Source organism: Camelus bactrianus, chromosome 13, assembly GCF_048773025.1.
Source record: "Camelus bactrianus isolate YW-2024 breed Bactrian camel chromosome 13, ASM4877302v1, whole genome shotgun sequence".
NCBI classification, from domain to species: Eukaryota; Metazoa; Chordata; class Mammalia; order Artiodactyla; family Camelidae; genus Camelus; species Camelus bactrianus.
In genome coordinates this window covers 57,892,134-57,906,607 of record NC_133551.1, presented here as the reverse complement: position 1 = coordinate 57,906,607, position 14,474 = coordinate 57,892,134, and the positions used below count along the sequence as shown (strand labels likewise).

At 38.8% G+C, this 14,474-nt stretch overlaps 1 protein-coding gene across 22 annotated transcripts in view; it reads right to left on the bottom strand.

The window, feature by feature from the left end:
* The window catches only part of PUM1 (pumilio RNA binding family member 1), a 117,464-nt gene extending 106,938 nt beyond the window's left edge, over window positions 1-10,526 (bottom strand). For 5 of the 22 annotated variants that reach the window (XM_045514665.2, XM_010952202.3, XM_010952199.3 and 2 more), the window contains exons 1-2: window positions 10,272-10,523; window positions 5,554-5,927 (exon numbers count right to left, since the gene is read on the bottom strand). In XM_045514665.2, coding sequence (XP_045370621.2) covers window positions 5,554-5,916 — 363 coding nt within the window. In that variant the 5' untranslated portion in view covers window positions 5,917-5,927; window positions 10,272-10,523. Of the gene's footprint in view, window positions 1-5,553; window positions 5,928-10,271 lie in introns of those variants that run through there. The other 17 variants (XM_045514667.2, XM_045514668.2, XM_045514669.2 and 14 more) reach the window with 10 other exon arrangements.
* Window positions 10,527-14,474: the final 3,948 nt, after the last annotated feature.

Genomic DNA, 14,474 nt, shown 5'->3' with positions numbered 1-14,474 from the left:
TATCATAAAAAAATCACTGCAAGCTGCCATCTAGGAGGCACATACAATCAAGAACGATACAATCAATCAAGTACCACACAGCTCAAGACAGAAGGGGATCTGATTAAATACTTGTTTTTTACGTTGAAACCTAATTCTTAAAATTGGAAAATAGTTCTTAAAATGACAGTCAAAGAAAGCCTGCTGATGATCCTTTTGAGCAAGTACATGCTTTAATTCTCTGTGAACTCCAAATATACTGGAAAAAGTCTCTAAGAGTACAGGTGTAAGAGAAAACACAATATGAAAGCATTGATTATTCAGCTTTAATACATGATGTTAACTAAATACCACTGGCCCAAATGCTAAAGCATCTAAGCAATCTACCCAGAAAAGACAAGAGACACATGGTCTAACAGAATCAAAGAACAGGAACAACAGAAAAGAATCCCCTGGGAATAAGGATATTCCCAGTATGGGGAATTCTTCGGCTCCCGCCTAGTTTAACATAGTATTTATTAAGTGTAAGGATGAATTCACAGCTACTGGAGATTAACAAGGATAGACATGTCAGGGGTGGGTGTCAAGATACCACTAGAAGATGGCAACACTAAGTGAAAAAGAAAAGGGGGTACAAATAGAGTCAAAGAGAAGATTTATCCACTTAACTGTGCCTAGCTATCTAGAATTATCTCTCACAAGATTCATCCACTGAATTCTGCTTGGCTATCTAGAATTATCTCCTACCAGCTGTCAATCTATGGTGGATACTGATATATCCTAGTGCCAAAAGATTACTAGCACAAGTGAGAAAACTCTGGAGTTGTCCTCTAAATTTCCTTTCCCCCAAAGCAGAGCTTCTACTTATCTCTGCCCCTTAAAATTCATTACAGAGGCCACAGTTCAACTGATCAACCTTAAAATTTTTTCCCTATTTCATCACCCAGTTTATCTCAGAGCAGTATACAGAAAAAACAGATTTCACAATGAGAATAAAACAATCACAAGGCAAAGACTTGATCCTGGGCTTTGCATGATAAAACTTTTAATACTATTTAGGGAAAAAAAGATCTCAAGTTATAAAAATTACTGTTAAAATAAATACACAAATTTTTGTATGCAACACTTTTAAATAGTATTATTCCCTTAGATAAGGAGATGTGTTTTCTAGTGTTTTATAATATCTTGATCCATATCCATTATCTTGTTTACTATGAGTAAATTTTACAGGCCAAAAAAGACCAAAAAAAAAAATTCACGGTACTTCTTTCCCTCACTCCACTCCAAAGACCTCAATTTGGCCCAAAAATGAGAGCTTTAAGGTTTCTAACTAAATCAAACACAATAAATTTATGTATTTAAAAAAGTGATACTTAATACATTTATTATGATACTTAATATGTTTATTAATATGTATAGTATTAATATAATTATTATTATTATGTTTATTATTAGTAGGTAAAAGGACAAATACAGAAGGAACATCAAGACTTTGCATGTTACAACTTTCTTAAATAAACATACAAACAAATCTGAACACCCTTCCTCACCTCAAAATACTATTTTTACAGTTTCTAAACTTCACCTAATTTTAAATATTTCAGTTTGAAAGATCTTTAAAGTACTGCACATTAACTCAGCACATGTTCTCAAGCGGATAAAAGTTTTAAACTTTTATTTTAAGGGCTTCATGCTAATTATCAATCAAGTTTCATATATACAAAATAAAACTTCAATGTTAAAAAAAAAGTCACATATTTATCTAGACACAGCTTAAAGATAAAAAGCTCACTATTAAAAGAGAGTAGGGGGAGGGTACAGAGCACATGCTTAGCATGCATGACACCCTGGGTTCAATCCCTAGCACCTTCTCTAAAAGTAAATAAATAAACCTAATTACCTACCCCCCTAAATAAATAAGAGGAAAAAACTCAGACACTAAGAATTTCTACATCAGGCAGGACAATCCTAAATTAAAAGGTAAAAAAAAAATTTTTAATTGTAAAAAAGTGATTGCTCATAAATGGGAGTAATAATCAGAGAAATGGATGTAAAGCATTTGGCACAATAAATAGTTCCCTTCAACACTACTGGCTGGCATCACAGCCTATGATATTTTTTTACTTCATCAGCTCACTGGTGAAAGCATTCTGCCAATTTGACCTTAAATTCTGTTCCATTATGCCAAAAGGTCTTTAAAAAACGAGAGGGGTAGCCTAAAGAAATAGGCCCACCAAACAGGAGTAACAGCACAGTGGCATGGCAGAATGCGCTGGTAGTAGAATGACTTCATATTGAGTCATTCTGTCCCAACAGAGGTAAGTTTCCCACAATCACTATTTAGAATACACATGTAATAAAAAAACAAAACTTAAAAAAAAATGGACTTCAGCATGACTGCTCTTGTGGGGAAAAAAAAAAAACTCTTGCATAAATTACAGGAGAAAAGCCAATATTATCTGTATTCACCTCCTTGTTATCAAATTTATCATCCTAAAAATTCAAGCAAAATTATGGCAGTAATTCTCTGATCTTGGAATGTGTTACTCTGACTTGGTTTGGTTTAGCTCTTAAGGCTATAACTATTCACAAAGACCTGATTTTAGCGGGGAGGATATGCTCACTGGTAGAGTGCATGCCTAGCATGCATGAGGTCCTAGGGTTCAGTCCCCAGTACCTCCGTTAAAATAAAAAAACCTAACTACCACCTCCAAAAAACAAACCAAACAACAACAAAAAGACCGGATTTCAAAACCAGATTCTACCTAGTAACGAAGCTTCAGTTTCTCATTTCTCAAAAAAGGATATCATCTCCCTCATGAGACTGTTTTGAGGATCAAACACAGGAAATACATAGCCCAGAGTCTAGAACATAAATGTTCAGTAAACGTTTCTACTGTCATCAGTGATTCTCAACTTCTTCTGCACTCCCACCTGACAAATGGGACGACCTCTTGCTCCTCCAATCATTAACAGTGGCTAATGAGCGCAGTGATTCTCTACATAGAGATATGCCCCTCCATCCTTCAATTATATTACACTCACACTGCTGCTTGTCCAAGTGGCTACTATCTGCTGTCAGGACAGCTGAGCACAAATACTCACTGCTTTATCTAAGTGCAAATCTGCAGAACTTGTGGTCTTCCCTCATTCAATCAACACAAAAATTTCATCCACCTCCTGGGAAAGGGGCATGGAAAACACAACAGTGCCTGCCTGAGCATAGTTCAGTCAAGGAGGTTAACCAAGTTCAACACCAAAACCAGTAAGTTACAATAAATTAATTAATGCAGGAGAGGTAATCTGTGGGTAGCCCACATCTGCAACATAGCAACTACCCTGAATTCCCAATGCTGTTCATTATATCATGTAACCAACGGAACTGTGTGTAATGAGTGCCGATTCCAATTTGGGTCATTGGTTTAGGTCCCCTGGGTATGGAACAGATTTTGCCATTGCCATTTAACATCATCTCTGGTTTGCTAACTGACATGGATTAAACTGGTGTAAAAAAAAAAAAAAAAAAGAAAGAAAGAAAGAAAGTCAGATGTGATTCCTTATGATTGGGCTCAGCATTAGAGCCCAGAGTAAGCCTTCTCAGAACAATACAACCACATTTTAGATCTTAGAGCTCTGCCAAGTGATGACCCAGAGTTTAATTTGCCCACCTAGCAAAGGACAGGCCAAGCACTCTAACTCTCCTTTCAGCTTTTACCCATCAGCCTATCATTAGGAAAATGCAAGATTTTATAGATCTGCAATATAGATTATAATATGTATCTTAAAAACCAATATTCATGATTTTTTAACAATGTTTAGCCAAATAAGACAAAAATTACAGGCCTTCCACCTCTGCCTCCTACACAGACACCATCCAAACCAAACACCTCCTTTCACTCTACATATATAGCTGCCCACACCTCAGACTCAACATGTATACTATTAAATTTGTCCCCAGCCAGATTCCCCTCTATTCCTTTTCCTCTTACTTCATTTTCCCAGGGACCTAAGATTTCTAATTTAATCACCAAATTCTGCGTATTTCTCAGTCCCATCCCTTCTTTTCCATTGCTCACAGCAGAGCTGTTAGAGTAGTCATCCAACTAGTCTCAGCCCCTACCCACTCCAATCTCCTACTGCCAACTTAATCTTCCCAAAGCACCACTGGATAAAAGCCACTCCATACATGTTGACTAAAAAACCCTGCTGCCTACTGGATTAAATCTTAGCCTAGCATTCAAGATCCTTATTTTTGTGACAATGTCCTTCCCCAACTTTGTTTTAAGGTCAACAGGATTGGGGGACCCGAGCATTTAATAACTTTCTTCAGAAGCTCTATTATACGCCAATACTAAGGACTGGGATATTGATCTTTACCTCCAAGACTCCAAGTAAATAGGAAATACATACAATGCCTTAATTAATAGCTACTAATAAACATTACACGTACCCTAAGTGTACAAGAAGCCCTCTATACCTCATACTTCTTATATCCCTCACCTGCACATAGTGGGTACTTATGAAGCAGCACTGACACTGATGAGCGTTCCAATAAACCAAAGACCTACAATCAATGTGCTCAACAAATTTCAGTGGACTAAGATAAACTCCACCTCTTCACTTCTACTAGGGTAAAGAGCTATGTATGGTACACCGGCTGCCTATTCTGGAAGAGTCAAGGAGAACCACAACTGAGAATTCAGATTTGCAAGTATGCTTGTGCCTGATCTGTTTCTGAAGCAGAACGAAAGCACAGGAGGCTTCATAAAACATATCAGTTTTTTGCTAGCTATTACTCAGATACTGGCAATGTAAAATAAACCTCTGCAAATTCAACCTATACCCAATTCCAAAAAATAGCCTGATTAAAACATTCTAATCCTTTCTTCACTATTAGGAAGTCGGAAAATAGATCAGGCTAAACTCTTTTTCAGTAAAATATGCTGTGATTCCAGCTATGATTTTGGATTAGTTAAAAGTAAGCATATTAAAATTAGCTGGACGAAACAAGTGCTTAGAACAAGAGGATGAAGATGGTTAAAACCTAAAAGCCACAACCACTCTTCTCTGACACAAAACATTAGATATATCAGTTTCATTTCAAATAAATTTCACTTGAGCAGCTGGTTTTTTTTAATCAACTTCCTACTACTTTCAACTATAATATTTTAAAAACAAAAGTCACCCATACCCAACAGGAAAGGCTCTAAAATACGTATTTTGCCTATAAACAGCACAAGTGAGTCTTAAAAGAATACATGTCAGGGGGAAAAAAGTATTCTTTGTTAAAAAAAAAAAAAAAAGGAATACCCAGAAATGCAATGTGCACATTAAAACAATCTTAAGAATATTTTTAAATGAATTGGTCATTTGCTCTTTAGCAACAGAATGAGAAATGAATGACTCAGTGACAACATTACAACAATAATCTTTTAAAACAAGTGACTGTTTAGCTTATACCAAATGAAATCATTAACAATTTAAGCTTTTAAAGACATTCACTGAAAGCAGATATCCTAAATGCACAGTGATTATGAAAGAGTTTCAAAGCTGAAATAGTGAACTTTTTTTTACCTGATGTTCTGCATGAATGTTATCCCCAGTAGGCCATCGATGTTTGCTATTATTATAGCCGCCTCCACCACTTCCTCCTCCCCCAAGCTGCTCACCATGCTGCCTCTGAAAGAAGTAGTCCACCATAGCGTCGTCCTGGGAACGGCCTGCAACTCCTATGGATCCTGGGACAGGGCTGGAGTGTGTCCCAGCTGCAAGAGCCTGATTTGCAGCTGGTTGTGGCTGCGCTTGCGACCCTGTTCCAGATGTCAAAACAACAGGCATGTTGGGATTAGCTGGTTCTTGAGGGTGATGTTTCAGGTGGGGGCTGAAAGAGTCCTGCCACAGCACTGCTTTTCTCTTCAAGACACATGCAACACTCATTCCACCAACACCTAAGGACAAACAGGTTACAAGTGTTTAAGATCTGCATTTTTTAAAACATAACTTGATATACACCAAGATAAAAATGTGAGCCCCGTACCTTTTCCAATATATCACCTACAACCTGTTTCTACCAAACAGCTAAATGTTTTATAATATATAAACAATTTTCTAACCTGAAATCTCTATTTTTAAGTTGCTGGGTGTGTATGTGTATATAAATGGAGTTGGTGGCAGGCACTCTGACAAGATACTGAGATCAAGACTCAATATGGCAACTTCAGGAAAATTTATGTTGTTACCAACGGTAATATGGAATTCAACTTCAATCAATGACTCCTCTAAGCAACTTACTTATACCTTAACCCAACTGTTGCAGATACTTTGGCGGGGGGAGGGTTAGGTTTATTTATTTACTATTTTTTTAATGGAGGTACTGAGGATTGAACCCAGGACCTCTTGCATGCTAAGTATGTGCTCTACCACTGAGCTATACCCTCCTCATTCAGGTACTTTTTAAATGAACAAGAGCTTTATAAAATATCACTTCACAGCTGGAACAGACATATGCCAATAAACTAAACAAAAATCCAAACCCCATATATAATTAGCAATGACTCAGATTATCTAAAGCTTGAAAGAACCCTTTAAAATGTCCGACATATTCATAGGATGTTCCTTTGAAAAATCAATAAGGCCCCCTGACCAAGAATAGCAACAGAATATTCGTAGCTTGAAACTTCTTCTCAGTGGCTGTACAAGAGAAAAATAAACCCAAAATTTTTACCCATAATTTACAAATATGCTTGTAATCATAGTATTATTCCATTAGTACTCTGACTCCGAGCACCAAAGCAAACCAAATTCAACCATTTTTCATGTAAAAGTCTCACTGTAAAAAAAGAAATACTTCAACACAATAATAATTGTGTGGTAAATATATTGCAGACATTTTCTAATCATTCCTGTTTTATAGATAAAACACTTAGGTATGACAGAAAAGTTATGTGATGTGCCCAAGGCCACTCAGCTAGTGAGTTGCAAAGAAGGGATTCAAACCTCAATCTGTTTGCAGCCAAGCCTAATTCGTTCTATCATCAAGCCCCTGCTACCACACCCCAGTAAACCAAAACAGGTACTATTTCTCTCACTTCCATCTACTTCTCTGCTCTGGAAGGATCAAAAATCTCCAAAATGCTACTATGAAACACTACAATTAAGTTTCTTAAAATCAAATACTACATGTAACATAGAACTGGTATCAGCCCATGGATGCTTTAAAAAAAAATGCTACAAAGTATTATCAGCTACCAACTAGAACACACCCCTGTCCGTAGCCATTAGTCTAATTTCAAGGCCATCAAGAGCAAGAGTCCACTGCTACAAATGTCTTCTCTCTGTAGTCCTACTGTGACAAATCAAAAACAAACTTACAAGATTGATAAGAAATCTATTAGATTATTTCTTTATTATATGTATAAAGAATTTATAGAAAAAAATAAAAGATTTATCCTATAAATATCCTGAAAAGGATATTTGCTTCTCACAACTAATTCATGCTTTGAAGCCAGGAGTAAGATGACACAATGGAATCTGTAATTTGTTCAAAGCCTAATTTGGAAATGCCTAGTTTCAGTTAACAATTCCAATCCATCAAAACCTTACTAGGGTACTGTAGCCCAGCTTTCTAGACTTCAGTTTCTGCTTTCATGAACAATATTGTGTTCATGCTTAAGTACCAAAACCAGAAAGTCATAGCTGTGTTTACCATAGGTCCTAACAAAATACCAAACAGCCTAATGCCTTTCTGTTCAATTTTCAAAAGAACTCACTGCCCTCTTATCACTAATAGTAGCCAATCTCAGTTGCTTTTACAAGGGAGGATCAATCTAACAGTCTTTGTTATAGAGGTAACCAGGAATCCCAAAACACATTTTCCCACTAAACTACAATCTCGCTGAGCCTGTTTCCTCATCTAGAAAATGGAAGAAATCCTTCCTCTATGACTCACAAGGTTTTTTTTAATCAAAATGACAGATATAAAAGTTTTTGGTAAATTTAAAGTCACCATGATGAGACCCCAAGATGTCAGTTACCACCAGTTAAGGCAATGAACCTCCAGTCCCTAAAAGGAACCCTGAAATAGCACATGCAATCTTTTCTGAAATAAAAGATTTGCCATAATACTTATCTAAAAAAGAGTTTCCATATGAAAAAGATGTTCACTACTGAAACACACAGAACACAATTTCATTTTATCAAGGCATGGGGTGGGAAAGGGAGATTCCTATAAAAAATGTTCAAACAAAACAATTGGCTTTTGTAAAGCTATCTGTATGCCCTAAGACTTCCTGCTTTACCTAATGAGGCAAGGCAGTTCCTCAAAGAAGAGAAAACCTGGCATAAGGGACATTTTGAAACTGAGCAAATACCTAAGCAATTAACATGTGTCTTGGATAGTTTTGTAATATCTTGGCAACTACAGCATAAAAATTAAGAAATCAGTTACTTAAATATTAGAAAACATTTAAATTGCCGATGCCTTTTAAAGAACTCTCAAACCCACTAAAAAGACATGTGTAGCACTTGAAATGTGCCTTTTTCAACAAATGGCACCTTATAAAAATAAGTATTTTCACAACATAAAACTGATCCCCAAAAAAATTTTTTAATAAAGAGAATAAAAGGTTATACCCGGGGGGAAAAAATATTTTAAGCAACTAGAAATAAGTGCTGATTCTAGTTACTCTTCCACAATTTTCAAACTGTTTACATCAAAGTTGAGGGTTTGTGTTTTGGTTTTTTGTTTGTTTTTTTGAATTATCACTAATAGGTTTTATCTCAAACAAAGGAACACGATTTAATCTATCTCCACAGCTCGCCTTTTATTTACCGAAATGCTTTGTGGTTTAAAAGGTGTTTACTTTTACCACACTGAAAGAAAAAAAAAAATTTCTGTGAGCATTAATTTATTTTTAAAGCAGTTTATCTCAGACCCAAACTAAACTTCAAACGCAACTTCAAAAAGCCACGGCCTTGGACAATTAATTCAAATGTGGCCAAGGTAAAATGCTACTTCAAAAAGTTCGTAATTCAGTGAGTATTTTCCAAAGATTCCCCCCAAGAGTGTCTTATAAAGTTAAAATTAGCAACGGGTCAAAATGTTTACTTTGCTTACTAAAACTGCATTGGCAGCCACCTCTCGGAGGAGGGTTGTCTTGGTGAGTTTTGATGTGTTTTCATAAAACAAACAAATAACTAAAACTACAAACCTATGGCTGCAGAAGTAGCTGACTTTAAAATAGAGCCCAAAAAAGCCTCATAAACTGCTATTCTTAATCCCAGACAGAGTAGTAAGTGAAGGAACTGAAATCCACAACTAAGAACAGTGTTTTCTTAATTGAACAATGAAGAGTAACAACCCTTCAAGTTACGGGGAGGATAAAACCTTCCCTGATAATGTTGTGTCTGGATTTTTTTGGAAGGCGGGTGGCGGGGGTGGGGGAGGACTGGGACTATAGTTGGGGGGAAAAAGTTACCGGAGTTTATTCCTTGACGTGGGAGCGGTACTGACAAATATAACAAGTGATCTGTGTTTACCGAGAACGTCTGTGAGGACTAAAACTATCTAGTATTGTGTATCTGTTTACCTACTACCGAGAGGTGAACCCCTCTCTGAGTTAAGACAGACACGCACCAACACAGGGAGGCTCAAAGAGGAAGAACCCACCAAAAACACAAGCTCTCACGGAAACAAAAGGCCACAAGCACCCAGGAGCCTAAAAAGCGATCTGAAACTTCCTGATCGCCACTTCTTTACATTTAAGGCTCGCAAAGTTCCCCCATGGTGGGTCTCGCCTGCAGACATGGGCCTTGGCTGCTTCTAAAGCGATTTATTGTTCCTCCTGCTTCGGCGCTGCCACGGAAGCTCAAGAAGTCGAAGAAATCCAGGGTGGCACAGAATTACACTCCATGGCCACACAGAAGACTCGGGGCTTCGCAAACCCATCAAAAAAGCAACCAGAATGGCAACATCAATCTTCGGGGGCTCCAACGGGGCCCAGCAGAAATGCGGAGGCACGTCTGTGCCCGGGGTCCGGGCCTAAACCTCCAGCATTTTCCTCGCTTCGACCCCGCTCCCCACCCCCTCCCTCCTTTGATAACAATAGGGGCCTTGCTGCTGACTCCAAAACATGTACGAGGAACAGCGAGTGAGAAGCCTCAGCCAGGGCCCGGGCGGCTTTTCCAAAGCCTTTCTCAACCCCCCAACTGCTCTCAAACACCAATACAAAGGGATAGTCTGCTCGCAGGGGGTCCGGAGCAGCGTTTGGGACCGGCGGGGTGCGGATACTCACGGGCGGAGCGGTAGGATGAAGATGGATTTCAGCCCCCCGATCTTCTCTCTCCGGCGCTCTCGCTCCCCCTTACCTTTCACTCCGACAACATGGCGGCCCACTGGGGACTGGGCTGGCGCGGTGCATCATGGGATAGGCTCGGGCCGCGGCTCGGGCGATGGCAGCGGCATGTGCGGAGAAGGCAGGCGGCTCTGGAACAGGTTGCCTGGTTGCCATGCCAACCCGGGGCCTGTGTGAACTTGGGAAACTCGCAGGCAACACAACTGCTGCGCGCGCGAGTACCCGCCCGCTAGGCGAGCGCGCGCCGCCGAAGGCAGAAGGCGGAGTCTCGCGGGCCTGCACGGGAGCGCCCGCGGCGCGCCGCCCCCGGTCCCGCACCGCACGGAGCTGTGCGCGCGGGGTCCAAGCAGTGACCTTAGCGACAGCACTTCCCGCCCTTGCGCCCTCCCAATTTCCCACCCCCGATTGTAACAGCCTGCAGGGTTAATGGACGCTTACTCCGAGGCTCTGGCGTGACATGCTGTGTTCCAGCCCCTTTGCTGCAGCTTTCTGGCTCTGTAGCCTTATTTAATCTTCCTACCTCCATTACCCCGTTTGTAGAATGAAGAGGAAAATGAGCTTTGCTACTTAACAGCGTGGCCCTGAGGTTTAAGTGGAATAATATGGTTGGTTATTACATTTAATAATGTGAAGTGCTTGGTACAGTGTCTGGGACTTGTAAACAGGCCCACTACAGAATTTGCGGGATCTAGCGCAGAATGAAAGTGCGGGGGCACCTTGTTCAAAATTGTTAACGAATTTCAAGACAGCGATGGCAGAACATTAAACCAAAACCAAAGACACAAAGCTGATCTTGTCTGTAAGCACTCACTCAGTGTTGCCTGTTATTCTGTCCAGTTCCAAAAATGAATAGAAATTTGGCCGTTTGATTAAAGTGACTTTTCAAATGAGTAGTATGTGATATGATATAGTTATTGTATCTCAAACTAAGCCCAAGATTAAAAACATAGATAAACCACAACAGTATAAAAGACCGGGGAGAGGGGAGCTTTGTAATTAGAGGAGGGAAAATGTTCATAATGTTGCAAAATTAATAAATCATTTTAAAATTTGAAAGAAATCTAAACATCATCAATGAACATATGAGAAAATAGCTTTAAAATATTGCAATACCCGTGGTAGACAAATGGTTACTCTTCATGAAAAATATAGAACTTCTCCAATCAACTAGAAAAAAAGCAATCCAAAACATACATAAAATCACTAATGGCCAGTAAACACATAAAAGATAACTAACCTGGGGTTGAGGGCTGGAGGGGAGTGGTTGGTGGAGACCACTAGTAGGTATGGGTTTCTTCTAGGGGTGTCAAAAAAGTTTTTAAATTAGACTGTAATGATGACTGCACAACTCCAAGAATATACTAAAAAATCACTGAACTGTGCACTTTAAATGGGTGGAATTTATGGTATGTGAAGTATATCTCAATAAAGCTATAAAAAAGAAAAGTAATTTTAAAAATGCAACTTTGAAATATATTTTCATCTATTAAATACACTGGCAAAAATTTAAATGATTATTAATACTCTGTTTTAGCAAGTTTTGTGAGAAAATCAGCACTTGTATTGTTTAAATTGAGTATACATTACTTTTTATGTTATTTTTACTTAAAAGACTGAGGTTTAGAGAGGGGAGGGTATAGCTTGGTGGTAGAGTGCATGCTTAGCATGCTCAAGGTCCTGGGTTCAATCATCAGTACCTACACACACACACACACACACACACACACACACACACACACACACACACACACACACAAACTGAGATTTTTTATTTCTGAAAAAGAAAATGAGACTTGGAAGTTAAAGAACTGAGCTCTGCTACTTCCTGGCTGTGTGATCTTGGAGAAGTGCCTGAGTCTCAGCTCCCTTATTTGCAAAATAAGGGTATCCATACCTTTCTCACAAGGATGGTTACAACCATTAAATAAACTAATACACATAAAGTGCCTGATCCAGAATTAGCACTTGATAAATATAGCTGTTTTATTGTAGTTGTAGTCTTGTAGTTATTTCTGAATCCCCAGAGACCAACAGGAGTGCAGAGCATGAAGTCATTGCTCATTAAGGATTTGTTAAATGAATGAATTCAACAGCCATCCAGAGCAACAACTCTCATTCAGCAACCCTAAAAGTAATACGTTATATTCAGAGATCCAGCTCTTAAGCCAGACCAGAAATTACTTACTTTACTTCTCTGAGCCTCTGTTTTTCTCCCCTGGAACATGAGATTAATATAACAGCACTAAGTGAGATAAAGCAGATAAAGCATCTAGCTCCACGGGGCCAGGACTGTGGAACATGCTAAGCAGCCATAATAGAAAAATATGTGAGAGGAGGAAAACAGCAGATATGAGAAAACTACAAAATGACAAAATTTCCAGAACTTTACCAGGCTCTGTGCTGCATGGACTCATTCTGAGATCCATGATTAATTCCCTAATTTTAAGAGTTAGCTTTCATTACTCAGGCATAGAGATTCTAATATCACTTTACCCAGAGTCACATGGTGCCACACCCCATTCAGGCCTGTCCTCTTTCAAATGCTGTAATCCCAACAGAATACCAGCCCTGCTTTCCCTTAAGGAATTGCTCTCACAGGACCTGAGGCCCTGAGGCCCTGCCAGGCCCCAAACTATCAGAGCATCACCTTCAACAAACTCATAAAATGTCCTATTATTAAATGCTTACTTGTGTGCCATGTACTGTGCTAAGATTTATATGCATTATTTCATTTAAAACTCCTCCAGGGGGGTGAGTATAGCTCAGTGGTAGAGCCCATTCTTAGCATGCACAAGGTCCTGAGTTCAATCCCCAGCACCTCCATTAAAAAAAAATTTTTTTTTAAAAAGTAATTCAGAAAATTTTCAAAAAAGATGAAAATAAAATAAAACTCCTCCAAACATCTATGATGTGGACATGATTATTCCCATTTAAAAATGAGAAAACTGAGTTTGGGGATGTTACAGAACCAGATGAGCATTTATCCAAATATGTTATCTAAGGTTATTTGGTGAGAGTTGTCTGGTCAGGAGGATGTCGAAATCATTGCTAAATCTTCAAAATCTTCACAATTCAGCAGTTAAACCCATAAGTAACAGATAATGTTGGCAATCTTTGGGAGTTTTCAAAAACCAAAAATCTAATCAAACTGACCTGGGATGAGGATTAGGGTGGATTTGAGAAGGGTGATTTTAATCTAATCAGTAGAAGCCTAATCCATTCCATTGTAACCTAATCAGAAAATAGCACTCTCTACAGAAACCTTTAGCAAAAGCCCTTTCAGAAGACATTGGTTCAAGAATTTCAAGGTACCTCTTTCTTCATTTGGTAGTGTTTCTCAAATTATGGTCTGAGGCTCTCTGGTGAATCAGCAAATCCGGCCACCCTGACAGCTGAGAACAAATCCCAGAATGGACAAATGCTGTTCAGTTCTACGGACTCTCATTCTCCCTTACAGCCAATTTCTATTGGCTTGTAGAAGTTCCTATAATGTGATATTTGTAAGCTGAATATAAAGTATTCTCAAGCAAAGCTGAGACACTCCCAGTTTTCTAAAAGATATTTTGTTATCAGTGTTGATTTCAGTTGCCTTTTCAACTGTGTTACCCTTGTGTTTTTGTACATTTGTAGACTCTCCCTTGGGTGGCACTTCCGCTCATTGTTTCCATGCTTGGGTAACTGTTACACTGTTAGCATTTCCATTGTCATTTTGTTTCTTAGCAAACCTCAGTTATTAGAGTGCTTTTCCTGTAGGAGGGTAGGAGTGAAAGAGGGTTTGGGCATCCAGTATTGGTGACTAAGTAATTCTGACCAACTCTCCCACTCAGAAAAACTAGAAAAACTGGAAAAAATCTAAAAATCTTTTCTAGAAATCACTAGAAAGTTAATAAGTTAATGATTATTGAGCCAGGATCTGGGAAAGGAAAGAAACTGAGGAGTATAAACCACACAAATAGGACTACCTTTCCAGGTGGGGCATTTCCTGAGCGGTAACTAAGAGGCTGAATGGTGCTTACAACAGCCTTGGTAGTTAGGGGAACAGAGACTGGAGTCCAGAACCTACTAAGAGAGAAATACCTAGTAAACAACTCTCACTCTGGATTGAGATCCCAAAGGACTGTATCCTAAAAGCAAAGGTGAGTA